At 48.4% G+C, this 17,392-nt stretch overlaps 3 protein-coding genes and 2 non-coding genes across 5 annotated transcripts; 3 read left to right on the top strand and 2 right to left on the bottom strand.

Annotated features, from left to right (window-relative positions):
• Positions 1-341: 341 nt before the first annotated feature.
• On the top strand, positions 342-414 carry trnaa-agc (transfer RNA alanine (anticodon AGC)). The gene has a single exon. It is a non-coding gene; the product is annotated as a tRNA-Ala (tRNA).
• Positions 415-1,981: 1,567 nt separating this feature from the next.
• Positions 1,982-5,400, bottom strand: ccdc25 (coiled-coil domain containing 25). Its single transcript, XM_070987295.1, has 9 exons — positions 5,211-5,400; positions 5,007-5,054; positions 4,819-4,858; positions 4,609-4,660; positions 4,267-4,342; positions 3,946-4,049; positions 3,618-3,820; positions 3,429-3,474; positions 1,982-3,280 (listed from the first exon to the last, which is right to left on the bottom strand). The coding sequence occupies exons 1-9, from the start codon at positions 5,233-5,235 to the stop codon at positions 3,251-3,253; spliced, it is 624 nt and encodes a 207-aa protein (XP_070843396.1). The 5' UTR covers positions 5,236-5,400; the 3' UTR covers positions 1,982-3,250.
• trnaa-agc (transfer RNA alanine (anticodon AGC)) lies at positions 2,105-2,177 on the top strand. Its single transcript has one exon. It is a non-coding gene; the product is annotated as a tRNA-Ala (tRNA).
• An 870-nt stretch (positions 5,401-6,270) lies between the features above and the next one.
• esco2 (establishment of sister chromatid cohesion N-acetyltransferase 2) lies at positions 6,271-13,551 on the top strand. The gene is made up of 15 exons (XM_070987619.1): positions 6,271-6,408; positions 7,287-7,353; positions 7,851-7,984; positions 9,204-9,513; positions 10,619-10,922; positions 11,297-11,373; positions 11,533-11,638; positions 11,742-11,829; positions 11,925-11,967; positions 12,133-12,250; positions 12,369-12,500; positions 12,609-12,698; positions 12,790-12,933; positions 13,073-13,257; positions 13,362-13,551. Exons 2-15 carry the CDS (start codon positions 7,301-7,303, stop codon positions 13,492-13,494), a joined length of 1,917 nt encoding a protein of 638 aa, XP_070843720.1. The 5' UTR covers positions 6,271-6,408; positions 7,287-7,300; the 3' UTR covers positions 13,495-13,551.
• A 634-nt stretch (positions 13,552-14,185) lies between these two features.
• pbk (PDZ binding kinase) lies at positions 14,186-16,724 on the bottom strand. The gene is made up of 7 exons (XM_070987580.1): positions 16,658-16,724; positions 15,985-16,161; positions 15,552-15,691; positions 15,206-15,375; positions 14,965-15,094; positions 14,676-14,855; positions 14,186-14,521 (listed from the first exon to the last, which is right to left on the bottom strand). Exons 2-7 carry the CDS (start codon positions 16,158-16,160, stop codon positions 14,289-14,291), a joined length of 1,029 nt encoding a protein of 342 aa, XP_070843681.1. The 5' UTR covers position 16,161; positions 16,658-16,724; the 3' UTR covers positions 14,186-14,288.
• Between the last annotated feature and the right edge of the window lie 668 nt (positions 16,725-17,392).

Genomic DNA, 17,392 nt, shown 5'->3' with positions numbered 1-17,392 from the left:
ATTTTTGTATTATTTAAACATCTGAATGTATTTACAGGCTCTCAAGTTTTGAACTGAGTTCAGAGTGGGGTGGGGTGGGGTGGGGTGGGGTGGGGACGGGGTCTGATCTGATAAATGACACATAAATTCATTCAAATAAAAATATTTATTTAATTCAGTAATAATACAGTTTCATACAAAAACAAGCAGTGTACTAATAAAATAACGCGTTCAGAGAAAACGAGTTAAATGTTTGACAAAATATCTTAAAAACAACGTTTGTACACGAAACCCATGAATCACAAAGTTTGATCCACTCTCAGAATGTCGGTCCATGTGACGTCACGTCTACGTAGCATCACGGGGGATTAGCTCAAATGGTAGAGCGCTCGCTTAGCATGCGAGAGGTAGCGGGATCGATGCCCGCATCCTCCAAACCTTTGCCTCTCGAGATCCACAGGCCCAAACTGTTTGCTGTGTGACAGAGCAGAAGAATGGAGCCCTGAGGCGCTTCCCTGATCCTCAGCCAGCAGTTTTGGTGCTTAATCCAAAGCGCTTGGAGCAGGTCTCATGAAGTCTGGTCCTGTAGCTCCCGTCCGTCTGCAATGGACGCCGTAAAGAGTGAATACAGACCGCAATCACACCTAAGTGGTCGGTCGGTTTAGTTATAGTGTGATATTAAAAATGGTCGTCAAATCAAAGCAAAGGAGGGCAGGTGCGCAATCACATGGTCTCACCTGTCAGATGAGTTTATGGGATGAGTACAGGGCTGCTGTGGACAGCTGTGTCACGTGGTGTGAGCAGAACCATCTGCAACTAAATGTGGCAAAGACTAAGGAAGTGGTAGTGGACCTGAGGAGAACCAAGACACCGGTGACCCGTTTCCATCCAGGGGGTCGGTGTGGACATTGTGGAGGATTATAAGTACCTGGGGGTACACATGGACAAAAAACTGGACTGGGCAAAGAACACTGACGCTCTCTACAGGAAGGGCCTGAGACGACTGAGGTCCTTCAACATCTGCTGGACTCTGCTCAGGATCTTCTATGAGTCTGCGGTTGGTAGTTATATTGTCTAAGCTGTTGCATGCTGGGACAGCAGGCTGAGGACGGCAGACGCCAACAGACTCAACAAACTGATCAAGACCAGCGACGTTGTGGGGATGGAGTGTGACCCTCTGAGAGGAGGACGCTGACCAAACTATGGACTATCATGGACAACGTCTCACACCCACTTCATGCTGTGCTGGTCAGACACAGGAGGACGTTCAGCGAGAGACTCGTCCCACCTAAACTCAGGACTGAGCGCTACAGGAAGTCACTCCTGCCTGTGGACATCGACCTGAATGGCCTTTGGACTTCACTGGTCTTTTCGCTCATCTGTTACTTGCACATTCATTTGTAATACTTTGCACACCTGTTTGTATGTACTGTTTCTTTTACTCAGTATATATATATTGTTTTATATTCTGTCTATATTTTGTAGTATATATATTCTCAATATTAATATTTGTTTTTATATATATAGTTCTCTCTCTCCTCTCTCTTTTCTTTCTTTTCTAATTTTATTCTAATTCCATTCCTGTAAGGAGCACTGCAATGAAAACCATTTCCCCTCGGGGATCAATGAAGACTCATGCTGACAGACAGTCTCAGTGGTGTCCGTCGCACTGGTTTAGCTCAGTGGTTACTTCCAGCCTCAGTTCTTCTTGAGAAAACTGAGCTCTCCTCCCTCTGTGGGATCGACCCACGGACGCTGTCCAGTGTTTTCTGTCTCAGTGAATCCAAACTGCAGCACAACGCTTCACTTTGACACCAACGGCTGCTCCCAGAGGACGACTTATTCTGATTATTTAAACATTTTGTCTATTTTTAAAGATGGCGTCACTCCAAGATGATTCTCTTCAGTTGGTGAGTTTGTGGCGTTTTTCCTGTAATTTTGAGGCTGGAGAACAATAAAGTTTCATACAAAAACAAGCAGTGTACCAATAAAATGACGCGTTCAGAGAAAACGAGTTCAATGTTTGACAAAATATCTTAGAAACAGCGTTTGTACAGGAAACCCATGAATCACAGTTTGATCCACTGTGTCGCGCCATGATGTGACGTCACGTACGTAGCATCACGGGGGATTAGCTCAAATGGTTGAGCGCTCGCTTAGCATGCGAGAGGTAGCGGGATCGATGCCCGCATCCTCCAGCTTCCTGGACAGAACGACTCTTTTAATGTCACACTATAACGAAACCAACCAGTCCCATTTGACTGCAGGCTGCATTGTCTGTACACCTGCACAGGTGGAGCTCTGCCTCGTAACATGTGAAACACTGATTTGTCATTGAGATCAACACATTTCAGGAGCGTTGATCTGGACAAGAAAACGCTGATGCCCTGATTTTCTCATGATGTCAGCACTTCGCTTTACCTAAATATACATGTCAATTAAGTTTTTCAAACAAGGCCTGACAGGAGCCTGAGTATCTGAATGCAGAGGGTCAAAGGTCAAACAGTCATTTCAATGCAGGAGGAAGTGTTTTTAATTCCAAACAGCAGCACATGTAGTCATGCTAATAACGAAGCTCCATTCCAGATGTTCAGGACAAACGTCGACACATCAGTTTGCCTTCTTCTCTCCGAGCAGCTCAGAATCACAACCTGACAAAGACATAACGACTGACTGCAACACGTACTTTTACTGCAGTATTCAAACCTCTCACCTGTGCTCACACATTCTGATCACATCACACAACTCTGACAGTCTGTTACGGGTTCGCCGTCCTCTCAAACATTTGCTGGTTGCAGCTTCATGATGTTCAGGACTCGTTGGCTGTGTCCTGCAGGCGGATGACGCTGCCTGACTGTTTCTGGGGATCTGTAAGTATTACGAGGGATCGTCACGATAAGCAAACATAACTGAGGCTTTAATTCATCCACTGAATCGTGCTGAATAGTCAGACATGCAGAGAAATGACAACATGAGCAGAGTGAGGAGGGTCCGCAGGGCGTCCCAGCAGACGCCAACGTCACGTGCTTCTGCTGTTCGAGTCCGTCGTGTTGTTCTGTGTTTGCTCTCCGGTTTCATCCCCCGATGAAGAGCCGGCCAGCGTGGTTTGGTTAGGCAGCAGAGTCTCCAACCAATCAGCATGTGGAGTCAGTCCCGGCACGTCCCTCATCGGCTCGCTGTCTGCTCCAGGTGTCCGAAAGCAAAAGGAATCCATTTGTCTCTGTCTTTGTTAAAGCGACGGCAGATCGGAGCGCGTCCCGCCGCCGGCTGCTCACATGAAGTCGTCTGAATCGTAACCATCCTGCAAACGATAAGCACAAGTTCAGGCGAGGAGTGCGGCAGATCGCCCGCGGCGCGTCATGTTCACAAACACCCCTGAAAACGATTGGACTGCTACGCCTCTGCTGTCCTCTGCCGGAACAAACACAGCTGTGTCCACATGTCCTCACCTCGTTCGTCTTCATGTTCTCGTTCTTCATCAGAGACGAATAGTTCCTGCAGAGAGAAACCACAGAAGAAGAACGGATGAACATAAAGAGCATCTCGTGAACTTTAACTGTTCACACGGCGACACCTTCGTCACTCCTCATCAGCCGTCACAGCAGAACGTGACACCTGTGCTCCACCTGCAGACCCACCTGAGCTCCTCCATCTCCTTCCTCCTCTTCTGCTCCTCCTTCTCTCTCTTCTTCTGCTCCTGCAGCTGAGCTTTCTTCTCGTTCCTCTCCTCTCTGTCTCTCGACTCTTTCTCCGCCGCCAGGTCGGGGAAGCGCTCCGCTTTCGTTTTCTCCAGGCGGTTCACGATCTCGTTGATCTTCTTCTCCACCGCCACGATCTTCACCTGTGAAACGGCACGACACACCTGAGCAGGTCTGACGATGATGAACAGACTCATTGGTGTAAATGTGAAAATCAGATGTGAGCTCAATCCATTGCAGCCGACATGAAGCCTTCAGTTGCGCTGACCTCTTTCTGCCGATGGAAGCCAATCTGGCCGACGTCCATGTCCCCGGTTTTCTTCAGGTTGGCCCACGGCGTGTACACCACGTTGATGTTGTTCATCTTGCAGCCTGACAGCACACACATCGTTAGCTTTAATACACAAGGAGCTGCTGTGTCGCTCAGCAGAGAGGCTTCGACAGGTGGGACAGTTCACAATCTATTTTTAACTACAGAGTCGATCAGCTGTGATCATCAGGACGTCAGAGACCACTGAAGCCTGCCGACACCCCGCGGACCCTGACCCCATCAGCCGTGACAGGAAGTGATGAAGACGCAGATGTTTACCTTGGATGCTGTTGTTTTTCACCAGCTGTGCACAGTCGATCAGCACCTCCGGGGGGATGTCGTCTATTGTCTGACCCTGGAACACACACACACACACACACACACACACACACACACACACACACACACACACACACACACACACACAGGTGTCCAAACATAAGAGAAACGTCAGTCTGTAGAAAGTTAAACAACGCAACGTTTGTGCTGCAGGTAATCTGATTACTGCCCAGTAAAGCTCTGTGTGTGTGTGTGTGTGTGTGTGTGTGTGTGTGTGTGTGTGTGTGTGTGTGTGTGTGTGTGTGTGTGTGTGTCTCTGACTTCAGTGTGTGGACTCTTTACCTTTGGCAGTCTCAGATAAACGTGAGCTGAAGACAGTTTGTCCACATGAAACCTGAATGTGGACAAAAATAAGAGATAACACCTCATTAACTAACATTCAGTTAGATTTCTGTTCTTTGAGTTCATAGATCATCTGTAACAACACGCCAGTTTACGTGTTGGACAAACAGTCGTTTGTCCAGGCAGCAGAGACACATTAAAGAGTCTCACCAGATGTCTTCAGGCCATCCGTACTTGATCAGATCCTCATCTGTGAAACCAAAGTCAGTCAGAGGTGATGTGGCATCATTCATGACAAAACCACTTCAACACAGCAAAACAACAACCAGAGAAACGGCACAAACACAGAGGAAGCGCCCGCATCAGGTGTGTCTGCAAGCTAACGTCCACCAACTTACTTTCATATTTGTCTTTTCCCATGTAGATCGTGTAGGAAGGGTTCACCACTGAGAGACAAACAGCAGAGCTTCATTTATCACATAAAACACATTCAGCTCACAGAAACAACAAAGACAAAGTCAAATAAAAAGAGAAATGAAGCCTTTGCTAACCAGGCTAACAGCTAACACTGCTGCTAACGCTAACCCCGCGGCTTCACTCACCGGCACTTGTGAAGTAAAACACCATTTTAAGTGAGTTAAAACTCGCCAATAAAGGTGAAAAGTGACTGTTTGCTGTCTGAAAACTAACAAACTAATTATGAACACAACTAAAAATGATTCGCTGAGTCCCGACCGATCGCTGCTGCTGTCACTTTTCTCATGGACGACTTGACCCGGAAGTTGTTAGCTTCCTGCATCGAGTTACAAAGAGTTAGCATGTGCAAGACAGGAATTACACAAACTTCCTTAAAATAAAAGCTTGATGTTCCGTGAATTTGCCAACGTGTCCCTGTCAAGAGGTCAAGGATTTGGGAATTTCTCTGTCTGCTTTTGACAGATGTTTAGCCAGAAAGTAATTCGAGTACTGAATGCATATACTTTAATTTACTATGATCATATATTTTTCACACACATCAATTATAACAATTTCGTCATTTTTAGTACTCTGTGGCATCAAAGACAATCAAACTCCTCACTGGTTATTGTCAGAATTCCCTGTCAACACAGACTGACATAAACTTTAGAATTTGATACTATCAGTATAAATGCAATTATTTCATATCATGTTGATTCTTACTGTCATCGACTGGAGACTGGATGTTTAAACTTAGTCTTTCAGGTGGAACTGTTTCTGTCTTAGTGCTGTTTTTTTGTGGTGTTTGTCTCAGATACTCTATTGATGAAAATATACAAAGAAAAATTACAAACAAAGCAGAAGTAAAAATCAAGCTTTGGCTGTTTGATAACAACTATGCTTTGATGATTTAAGGAAATTCTATTTCATTCTCTGCTGTTTTATCAGATCATCTGAAATTAATCACTTAAACTTAACTTAAATAAATCACTTTTTCTATCAAAAGTGATTGAAACCAAAAAAGTTTTTTCTATAAAATGACTACGTCACGTTATAATTTGGCATCCCTAATATACCTGTATCTTACCGACCAAATTTACCAAACACAGATCTTTTATTTTGAAGGTAAAGACCAGAAGTCCCTCCACGCTTCGGCAGTAACTCGATGAAGAAAAGTTTGTTTCCGCTTCCGGTTTTTGGTTGTGTAATATTTATAGAGTCTAGGGGCGCGCGCTGTTCAAAACACCGGGAAGAAACGCGCGCAGGAGTTGAAGGAGAACCGCCAGCAGCTCTCACTCTCTCTCAACATTCACCGATTTATGAAGCTCGACAGAAACGTGTTCGGTGAGAAACACACAGACACATAGACGTATTTTATGGTGTTTAACACTTTGTTTTTTCTCTTAAATGACGTTAAATTCACTTCGAAGCGTCCAGAAGCGTCCGCTCGTCAGACTGAAGTGACGCGTTCAGGTTGGTTCATTCTCTAAAAAAGACAAACATGGAAAGAAACGGAGAAACTTCGGGCTTTGGTCGAAGCACAGAACTGCTGGTGGATGTCTCCGCGTTAGCTCGTCTTTGTTGAGGCAGTCACATTTGAAGAAGATAATCATCCCGCCATTTATCCATTCATCTCCACTTTAGCTGTGAAGTAAGCTAACGGAGCGCTAAGCTAACGGAGCGCTAAGCTAACGGAGCGCTGGTGCACAGACCAGATGAAACTCGGTGTTAATGTTAAACTGATGACCCTGATCAGGATCCGGATCCACCAGTGACCCCGCAGACATGAAGGTCTCGGGGTGTAACGCTGGTGTCCCGGGTTGGCCTCCACGCGCTCCACGCACCCCCACTTTGACACCGTCACACCAAACTTCACCTGAAAATCTGTTAATTTACCGTCCAGCACTCTGCGGTCTGTGGTCGGTTTACGGCGGCTGCACATGTTAGCAGATGTGTCTGTAAAGCTGATCCCCGACCAGCCGGAGTGTTATGATGGATTGTCGTGGCAACAGGTTTAGAGATCATTTAAAAACTGGCATTAATCATAATCTGGTGTTTTTTGGTTGGTCCGTCTTAAAGACTCAGTAAATACCTCGAAGCGTCTCTCTGAAGCTGTCAGTGGTTTTCTGATTTTTAAAAAGCAGAGCTGCTTCTGTGCAGATCATTATCACAGTGAAGTTTGATGTTTTCTGTGAAATCAGGATCTGCTGCTGTTTCTGCAGGTGAGGTTTAAAGAATGATGCCGACTACAAACAGGAAGAGGAAGCTGTCGTCTGTGGACTGCGACAGGTGAGCCGTGACTTCTTTCAGTGGTTTCCTGCTGATTCGCTGTCTGTCCAGACGTTCGAGACAAGGCGGTCCTGAAAATAACGTCTGTTCCTAATTTATGACTGAATTATTTAAGATGACGTTGGTTCAGCTGCCTGCTCCTGTGCAGCTTTTCTTACTTTAAACTAAATCAGCTGTGGGTTTGTTGTTGGTGCTTAAACTCACGTATGAAGTCAGTCAATCAACGTTAGTGCTCATCTGGTCCTCACTGGTCCTCATCTGGTCCTCACTGGTCCTCACTGGTCCTCACTGGTCCTCACTGGTCCTCACTGGTCCTCATCTGGTCCTCACTGGTCCTCACTGGTCCTCACTGGTCCTCATCTGGTCCTCACTGGTCCTCATCTGGTCCTCACTGATCCTCATCTGGTCCTCACTGGTCCTCACTGGTCCTCATCTGGTCCTCACTGATCCTCATCTGGTCCTCACTGGTCCTCATCTGATCCTCTGTTCTTTGACAGCAGCCAGCCAGCAGAGAGGGGAGGGAGGGAGGAGACGTCCCCCGGGAAGAGGACGTCCCCGAGGAAGAAGCCGGTCGGACGTCTGAACAAGGAAAACGGTCCCTCGCCACAGAAATCCCCCCGAAGACCAGCAGGTAGGATGAGTGGAGGCGGTGTGGTGATGTGCACGCACACACACACACACACACACACACACACACACACACACACACACACACACACACACACACACACACGGACGGACGGACGAAATTTTGATTTTAGAGGTGGGGGGGGACACACAAGTACTTTTAATAAAAGTCAAACTCGTTCAGTTTACTGTGTTTTCTAGCAGTTCTTCTAGTTTTCCATTGTTACTTTTAAGTTCGCTGGTTGTCAGTTCTGGTTGTCACATTGTTAGTCAACTTCACTCCAACTCAGTAAAACCAATTTTACACTTATTAGTGGAATATGTGGTAAACAGACCTCATTTTAAAAGTGTAGGCTATCTGTTTGGCATTAAATGTAAGTTTTTTTTTTAATCTCTGCATTGTTGAGGTTCTACAGTAATACATTTTATTTATCAGCACTTCATAACACAGACGCTTTACAAGATTATTGCGAGCTTTGTCAATGATGAGGACGATCTTGCAGTGGATGCTGCTTCATTGGGAGGTGAAGTGAAGGTGTTGCAGGATAGGTGTAATTTGAGCAACTTACACTTTGACGTCTAAAGAAGTCTCTAGTGTCCACTTTCCTTTTTTTAGACATCCTGGCCGCGCCTATTTACCACACACACACACACACAGAGGCACACCGCACGCGCACACACGATTCACAACATAGATAGCACATGGACACGCACACGGACATAAATCAAACGTTAGTGTAAATGAAATCTCTAATATTACAATCCGTCTTGCTGACGTGACCCAGGCAGAACAAACGTCCAACATGATGTTCAACAACAGCCTGCAGGCAGCGGCAGATCAGCGGGAAGCTCGAGGAACTGCTGTCTCCTGGGCAACTAGCAGACCGGTGTACAAATCCTGGCGGGTTGCAACCTGATTGAGTGACGGGGGGGACGGCCAATCACACAGAAACGGCAGAGCCAATCGCGGAGCGTGTGAGCGGTCTGAACAGGCTTCAGCTTCAGCGGCCGTTTTCCGCTTGGTCCTAGTGCCCGCCCTTCTCTGTTTAATGTAGCGTAACATTGTTTTTGGACGGTAAAAACTGCAGGGGACAAAAACGGCGTTTTGAAAAAGTGCAGGGGACACGTCCCTTGCGTCCCCCCCTAAAATTACGTCCGTGTGACACACACACACACACACACACACACACACATATAATTCATCAGTCTTTTTTTTTTTCTAGACTCCTCTTCCTCATCGCCCCGTAAATCTCCGCTCAAACCCTCAGTGGTCATCAGCTCCTTCTATGGGCGGCAGAAGTCCGTCTATCTGACTCCACTGGAGAGGAAGGCCATCAAGGAGAGTCTGCCTGCGCCTCCTCTTCCTCCTCCTACTCTTCCTCCTCCTCCTTCACAGGAGAAAAAGAAGAAGAATTCTAAAGGAGGCAGCAGGCAGAGAAAGGCGGCCGCAGGGTCGAGTCATTCGGGGAAGATGAGAATCCAGACCTTTTCGACGTCTTCGAGGACAATCAGACTGTCCAGAGCGAGCAGCAGGTTCGTCTCCCGTCCAATCAGCTGCTTTCCTGATGAGTTCTCTTTCAGCTCCAGCTTGTTTGTTTGTTTGTTTAGATCCCCATTAGCTTTGGCAACACCACAGCTATTCTTCCTGGGATCAACTCAATATCATGTGACAATACGAAACATCAGTGTCACCGAGGACATACACATTACAACACACACACACACACACACACACACACACACACACACACACTATACAATACAATACATACACATAACACACACACACACACACACACACACACTATACAATACAATACATACACATAACACACACACACACACACACACACTATACAATACAATACATACACATAACAACACACACTCCCGTACCAGTTCATTTTTACCTTGATTTCATCTCTTCAGATCTATACAAGCACAGGTATACACACATCACCATACACTGAAGCCCCTCCATATAGATCTGCCAGTTTCTAGAAATGTCATTACAACCAAAAGACAATGATACACTTTCAGAACTCGCACTTAATGAAGTTTTTTGTCCGGTAGTAACCTTTGAGTTTCATTTTAAAACGTGTCATGTGTTCCTGTTGAGTGATGTCGTCTGGGAGTGAGTTCCATTCTCTCGCTGCTCTGAACGTCACTGTTCGTTGCCCAGCTGTGTTAAACTGAGGTAACGCAAAACAATTATGTATTCCTGCACTAAAAGACAACTTTTCAGAACAGATCAGGTCTTTTGGTTGTGATAACGTTTCTCATAAAAACCATCAACATGTATTTTAATCTGTTATTTACATCCAACCACAAGAGGTTTTCATGCATTTTATTCACATTTGTCCTCAAACTGCAGGCTACAGCAGCACGTGCTGCCCTGTTCTGAACTACTTCCAGTTTTTTTAGATTTCCTTGCGAAGCATTGGACCAAACAATCGAACAATAATCTAAATTTGATAAAACCAAAGCTTGAATCACTTGTTTAACAATAGTTTGTATAATAAATTTTGAGCACCTTTTAATCATTGATATGGCATTACCCCTGTTCAAAACAATTTTCTGTATGTTTGTTCCATGTCAATGTGTTGTCTAACGTCTTCTTGTGCAACTTTGAATTCAGTGCCGTCGCTGCCAAGCTGGCGTCGACTTCGAGCACGGCGGCCGGCGGCGGCGTGAAGGCTGCAGAGTCCAGGAAGGCGATCAGCGTCTCCTTCAGCAGCCTGAAGCCCAAACCCAAGATCTTCGTCGGAGCTGCTTTCTTCAGCACGGGGAAGAAACCCACGTCCATGTACAAGAAGTCTGCGCCCAGATCCTCCGGCAGGCCGGCTTCGGCTTCAGCAGGCGGCAGAGGGGCGCCACCACAGAAGAAGAGCGAGACAGCAGAGCGGCAGCAGGAAGTGAAAAAGCAGAAACACCTGGCGGAGGTGAGGACGGCACACAGACCGTGTTTTTCAGAATAAGAGCATGTGAACAGTCTTCACTGAGCTGTTTGTGACTCATGAACGTTCCTGATTAACGTGATTCTTATGTTACTGATACTTTTATTTATTCGTTAGCGTTAGCGTTAGCATTAGCACACCCCGACACCTGACTTCCTCCAGTTTTTGTTTGACGACGTGGATGAAAGAGTTTCTAAATGCTGGAGAGCAGACGAGCTCTGATGGAGGCTCGAACTCTGCAGCTGCTCCGTCTGCACCGTCCTCTCTAACATCACGTCCTCTGTCCTCTGTCCTCTGTCCTCTGTCCTCTGTCCTCTGTCCTCTGTCCTCTGTCCTCTGTCCTCTGTCCTGGTCTGCAGACTGATGTCCAGCAGAGGGAACAGTTTGACCCCACAGACTGGATGGACGAGCTGCCTGGAGCTCCTCGACCAATCAGGTGCTTTGCGTCGCCTCAGACTGATGGAGGACGCTTCAGAGGGAAAAACATCAGCTGTAGTTTGAATGTTGGCGTCAGAGAAATTGATGGTTTTCTGTCTTTGAGCTGAACTTTGTGTTTGATGAAGACCATTTTCCTGCCTTCGTCTTCTCCCTGCAGCTCCTCTCCAACGCTGGCAGAGAAATACGGGATCACCAGAGAGCTGGCGGTCGTGTTGACGAGGACGCCGACCGCGGCGGCGCCCACAGCCTCCATCGGTCCTCAGGTACAGTGAGGCGCATGCGTCGTTACCATGGTTACCGTGTTTAACACCAGTCATCACACATCTGTGAGTGAGTAACGGCGCTGATGTGGATTCTCTTCTGCAGGATGTTAGTCTGACAGACGGCGGCTCAGCGGCCATCTTTGACCCGAGTGACAGAAGCCCGACCAGCGCTGCTGCCGGCCCCCCTCCAGGTACGCACTGGTTTCAATGGTGTCCCAGTCCATCGTCACCGTCCTCGCTGCAGGACCGTCAACGCGTTGTCTGAAATATTCTGTTTCCTCCACAGACGCAGCGGCCGTTTATCCCATCTTCAGCTCTGCGTCCAAGAGGTGAGACGGTCTGTTCTGTCCTCATTTCAGCAGGTAGAAGGACGCAGACGAGTGTCAGCAGGACAGACGAGGAAGAGCAAAACGATGATGAAGACGCTATGATCTCAGCCGCTGTTTGTCCTTCAGACCAGCTGACCGTCTCCTCTGTCTTCTGTTGTCCTGCAGGTTGAGGAGAGCTCTGCCTCTGGTGGCGTCCTGCGGCGCCCCGTCTGGCCTGATGACATCACTGCAGACGCCCGTCCGCAGGAGGAAGGAGAAGCAGGACGACGACCAGCTCATCATCGTACGTTCGTGTGGACGTTTGGACGTTTGGATGTTTGGACTCACAGACGCAGGTGTTTCAGGCTGAAGTCAGCAGGTTGTTTTTGGTCTCAGTCTGTGTCCTCCGTGTCCTCTGTCAGGACGCCGGTCAGAAGCAGTTCGGAGCGACGACCTGCAGCTCCTGCGGGATGATCTACAGCGCCGACAACCCAGAGGACAACTTCCAGCACAGCCAGTTCCACCAGCGCTTCCTGGACTCCATCAGATTTGTGGTAAACTTCCTCCTTCAGGCTCTGTGAGCGTTTGTCTGCGGCTCGCCCTGATGTCACTTCCTGTCCCGTCAGTCGCTCGCTGTTTGATCAGCCTCTCCATCGTTTCAGGGCTGGAAGAAGGAGCGAGTGGTGGCCGAGTTCTGGGACGGGAAGATCCTCCTCGTCATGCCCGACGACCCCAAATACGCCGTCAGGAAGGTGCGTTTGTGTCCGAGCTTTTTCACAACGCTGAGAGACGAGAACAGACCGTTAACCTCTGTGCGTGTGTATGTGCGTGCGCGCGCTCCAGGCCGAGGACGTGCGGCGTGTCGCAGACAGCGAGTTGGGCTTCCAGCAGGTGACTCTGAGCAGACCCTCGCAGGCGAAGACCTACCTGTTCATCAGCTCAGAGCGGCTGGTGGTGGGCTGCCTCGTCGCTGAGCCCATACGCCAGGTAGGTCTGAGTGTGTGGGGGTGCGTGCGTGAGACCTGTGCGTGCGTGTGTGAGACCTGTGCGTGCGTGTGTGAGACTTGTGCGTGCATGTGTGGGACCTGGTGTTGATGGGGTTCTGGTTCTGGTTCTGCCCCCTCAGGCCTACAGAGTCCTGGAGCAGCCGGATCAACACAAAGACATGACGAAGGACGACTTCATGGAGCAGCATCGCGCCTGGTGCTGCTCCGGCATCCCGGAGCGAGCACTGTGCGGGGTCAGCCGGGTCTGGGTCTTCAGCCTGGCCAGACGTCAGCGCATCGCCACCCGCCTGCTGGACGCCGTCAGGTACAGAGACGCACCCGACCGGGCCGCCGGTCCTCTGCTGTCCTCTGCTGTCAGGAGGCCTGATCTGAGATCAGCCGGTCTGAGTTTGGTCTGTGTCGTTTCAGGAGCTCCTTCATGTACGGCGGTCACCTGACCAAGGAGGAAATCGCCTTCTCTGACCCGACGCCTGACGGGAAACTGTTCGCCACCAAGTACTGCAACACGCCGACCTTCCTCGTTTACAACTTCATCGCATGAAGTTCACATCGAAGCCCTGCTGCTGTTTGACGTGTGTGTGTGTGTGTGTGTGTGTGTGTGTGTGTGTGTGTGTGTGTGTGTGTGTGTGTGTGTGTGTGTGTGTGTGTGTGTGTGTGTGTGTGTGTGTGTGTGTGTGTGTGTGTGTGTGTGTGTGTGATCAGCGTGTGTGTGTGATCAGCGTGTGTGTGTGATCAGCGTGTGTGTGTGATCAGCGTGTGTGTGTGATCAGCGTGTGTGTGTGATCAGCGTGTGTGTGATCAGCGTGTGTGTGATCAGCGTGTGTGTGTGTTCAGCGTGTGTGTGTGTTCAGCGTGTGTGTGTGTTCAGCGTGTGTGTGTGTGTGCGCGCGCGCGTGCGCAGGATGAACTGGACCTCGGCCCGTCGCCTCAGCCTCTCTGATGTTTGATGTGTGTTGTTTAGTGTTTTGTTTTTAGACTTCCTGGTTTCACTGGTTTCGTGTTCATTTGTCTTTTGCTCCAGTTTGAGTTTTCTGGATGTTTCTGGAGGAAAACGTCGTCTGATGAAACGTTTCAGTTCTTTGTAAATACGTTGAATAAACAGATTTCCTTAGTTTTGGACCTGAATGGTGTCTGAGTGAAAACGAGCTGAAGCTTCGGTTCATGAATCTGTTTTCAGGAGCTTTTCAGATAAAATCATCACGATGAGTTTTAATAACGATGAAGACGACGATCACCTTCATTTCATTTAATCAGAGCAGAAAACGTGACAGACAGTTAAATCACAGAGACAGAAAAGAGACAGACGTGCTGCAGAGGACAGACGAAGACGACCGGTCAGTCAATGACGATCACCTCGCTGGACGCTCTGTCCAGCTGGGCGTTGCTCTCTAGAGCCTGGACGATCTGATTGGCCGAGGGTCTCCTCTTGGGGTCTTCCTCGGTGCACAGGTAGAACAGCTCCACCATCCTCCGGTACGAGCCGCCCAGAGCGTCTGCGTCCAGCGGCGGCCTCGTCCCCAGCTTCTCGTAGAAGGCGTCCTCGTCAAAGGTGTCCTCAAATGAGTCGTCTGAAACACACACACACACACACACATTAATCCTCCTTACGCTCGCTGGGTAGACTTTAAACAAGGCTGAGCGGCGCCCCTCTGAGGCCGTTTACGCTGCTGGATCTGACTGTTCTGCTCAAACCCAAATGAGCTGCAGCAGCCTAAGCGTCACCTTCGTCGTCCTCGTCGTCCTCCAGCATGTCCAGGTGAGGCATGGCGAGCGTCATCATCTCCCAAAGAGTCAGACCGAAGGCGAACACGTCCGCCTTGTCCGTGATGTCCCCGCCCTCCACCAGGGCTTCCTTTGGTTTCCACGGCTCGGTGCCGATGTACTCCGCCTCCGGGTCCGACACTGAGGACAGACGAGGACACTTTGAGCACAGAGACAGTCTCTGATGGTCTCATGATGCGACGTGAAGGTGCGAGAAGGATCAGCCCAGTCTGACCACACGCCGTGTTACCTCTCATGTTCTCGTCCAGCTGCAGAGACGCGCCGACGTCGCAGATCTTCACCGCCTCGAAGTCGCCTCTGATGACGACGTTACAGGACTTCATGTCGCCGTGCAGCAGCTTCTTCTCGTTGTGAAGATACTGCAGACGGAAACACAGACGAGTGATCGAGCAGGAGGGTCAAAGTTCACAGTCCGGTCTCACCTGGTCCACGTCTCACCTGGTCCACGTCTCACCTGGTCCACGACTCACCTGAAGGCCGCGAGCGACGTGCAGAGCGACCTTCTGGATGCGGTCGGCGGGGAAGGCTTTGAGGCCGGCCTCCCGCCGCCTCTCGATCAGGTCGTTCAGGGACTGCTCTCCTCCGTACTCCATGGCCAGACACTGTGAGCCATCGTGAGCTCTGGTGAAGGCGCGAAAGCCTTCGTGACAGAAGAAGAAGAAGAAGAAAGGAAGGACGCTGGACGAGAGCGTTTAACTTCACACTTCAAACAGGACGATGCTTAAAACATCTTTCAGCGTTTACGAAGAAGCACGAAGCTCCAAAATCAAGTTCTGCTTCCTGTGAGGTGCTGCGTCAGTCGGCGTCACGTCTTACCGACAATGTTGGGATGATTGATGCCCTGCAGGACCTTCGCCTCCTCATTCAGCCGCTTCTGGTAAACCGCCATCTGCTTGGCAGCACACTTCCTGTAGATCTTCTTGACGGCCCACGGAGACGCGTTCATCTTCCCCACCCTGCGGTTAGTTTGATCAACAACAGTTAAGCAGCTCAGCAAACTTACAGATATTTGAACTCTTTTTATTCCAACGCACTGAAGCTTCAACGTGGCCTTTCAAATTAAAAGCATATCATTCATTCGTCAATCTTCAATGAGCTTTGACAAATATTTATGGTCTCATTCGATATTTGAAGTTTTTATCTGCCTGTTTTGTGTATTATCTTATGAACAGTGAAGTGACAGGTGTTCAGGAAACGACTATCTTGGCAGGTGAGCTGTACAGCAGCTCCCACAGACATCACTGCACACCTGTTCAGGAGGTACACGTTGACTCCAGTCCCACAGCCCAGCTTCTTCATGAAGGGCGAGGCCGGGATGGTGACCGGGGTCCCTCCGCCGCTGCTGCCGCTGCCAAGGCTCCGGACTCGGACGGTTTTAGGGGTCTTGAATGCGCCTTCGTCGGTGCTTGAGGCAGAGGAAGCCATTCTGAGCCACACAGGTAAAGGAAGCACTGTCAGCCAGGTGAAATCAGTCTGTCCTCTACCTGGACGGATTCTCTCAAAGTGAATATCTTTAAAAGAAACTGATGTCTGATGTGATTCAAACCGTCTGAAGTCACCTTTGTCTCAGTTTCATGAACGTTTTGAAAGGACAAATGGCACAAACGAGTCGTGAGTAACAGAAAATGCCTCCAAAGTTTACATTCAACACAGAAATCGTGTCAGTGTTAGCAGCTGCTGAAGTAGTGACAGTGTCGACGACATGAAATGCCAATCTAACAGTTTAATGGACGTTTAGCTCACAGCTAACGGCGGAGACTCGGCACACCAAACTTCAGCTGAGAAAAGCTTAATTGAACGTCAGTTAGCTTCGACGCTAAAGCATTTGACAGTTTGTGACGTAAATGTGGCGACAGACCGAGTTCAGCTGTTTTATCGTCACTTGATTTAACCATAGAGTCAATAAATCATAAATTACCGACCTGCTTTTTCTTTGACCGTCACAAGAAATCTGAACGTCTCAGTTTAAACGCGCCGAACATTCAAAATGAGGCTGGCGTACGGAAGTCACGGAGGGACAAACTGAACGGATGTCGTTTGCAGCTGAAAGGAAAACGGAGCGACACGCAAAGTTTTCTTCGTCTGAAAACTGAAACTTAAAGGACTGTGAATAATGACCTCTGGGTTAAAGACGGCTCAGTTTACCCTGAAAAGACTTCTATGTGTTTTAAAGTCGTCACAGTTGTAATACAGCGTTTGACCAGCGGAGGGCAGTCACGTTATAAAATGAAGGCCGGGTCGTCGGATTTCCTGCAAAAGAGCAAAAACATTTCATCGACGATCACAGATGAAACACGTAAAGCATCAAATACTGATTAATGCAGTCATCTTAAACGAAAGACAAATATAAAATAGCATTAAAGGTTCAACAATAATAAAATAAAGTAAAAAGTGAACTGAATGTTTGCAGGATGATTATATTTCCTCACTCAGATCCTGTTTGACTTCACAATGAACATTAAGTGTTTCTTCACCTCCACCAACAGCATGAACTCTGACAGCTTAACCCCATTCTTCTTCTTCTTCTTCTTCTTCTCTTCTTCTTCTTCTCTGTGCTCTGCGTTGTTTCCTCTAAATGTCATCTCAGGCCTTTTTTTAATGATTCAGACCTTCAGATCTCCACAAACCACAAAGTCTAATAAAGAGTTTCCTCGTTT

This window comes from Chaetodon trifascialis, chromosome 19, assembly GCF_039877785.1.
Source record: "Chaetodon trifascialis isolate fChaTrf1 chromosome 19, fChaTrf1.hap1, whole genome shotgun sequence".
NCBI lineage: Eukaryota > Metazoa > Chordata > Actinopteri > Chaetodontiformes > Chaetodontidae > Chaetodon > Chaetodon trifascialis.
Note: the sequence above shows the minus strand (reverse complement) of the source record. Positions and strands in the feature narration are given on the sequence as shown.

Coding starts and splice junctions, on each gene's coding strand:
- ccdc25 (XM_070987295.1), bottom strand. CDS start 5,235: ATGGTGTTTTACTTCACAAGTGCCG. Junction 4,050..4,266: donor GAAAAACAACAGCATCCAAG/GTAAACATCTGC, acceptor GTGTGCTGTCAG/GCTGCAAGATGAACAACATC. Junction 3,821..3,945: donor GCTTCCATCGGCAGAAAGAG/GTCAGCGCAACT, acceptor GCCGTTTCACAG/GTGAAGATCGTGGCGGTGGA.
- esco2 (XM_070987619.1), top strand. CDS start 7,301: ATGATGCCGACTACAAACAGGAAGAGGAAGCTGTCGTCTGTGGACTGC. Junction 7,354..7,850: donor TCGTCTGTGGACTGCGACAG/GTGAGCCGTGAC, acceptor GTTCTTTGACAG/CAGCCAGCCAGCAGAGAGGG. Junction 12,251..12,368: donor ACGACGACCAGCTCATCATC/GTACGTTCGTGT, acceptor GTCCTCTGTCAG/GACGCCGGTCAGAAGCAGTT.
- pbk (XM_070987580.1), bottom strand. CDS start 16,160: ATGGCTTCCTCTGCCTCAAGCACCGACGAAGGCGCATTCAAGACCCCT. Junction 15,376..15,551: donor CAATCATCCCAACATTGTCG/GTAAGACGTGAC, acceptor TCTGTCACGAAG/GCTTTCGCGCCTTCACCAGA. Junction 14,522..14,675: donor GGACGACGAGGACGACGAAG/GTGACGCTTAGG, acceptor TGTGTGTTTCAG/ACGACTCATTTGAGGACACC.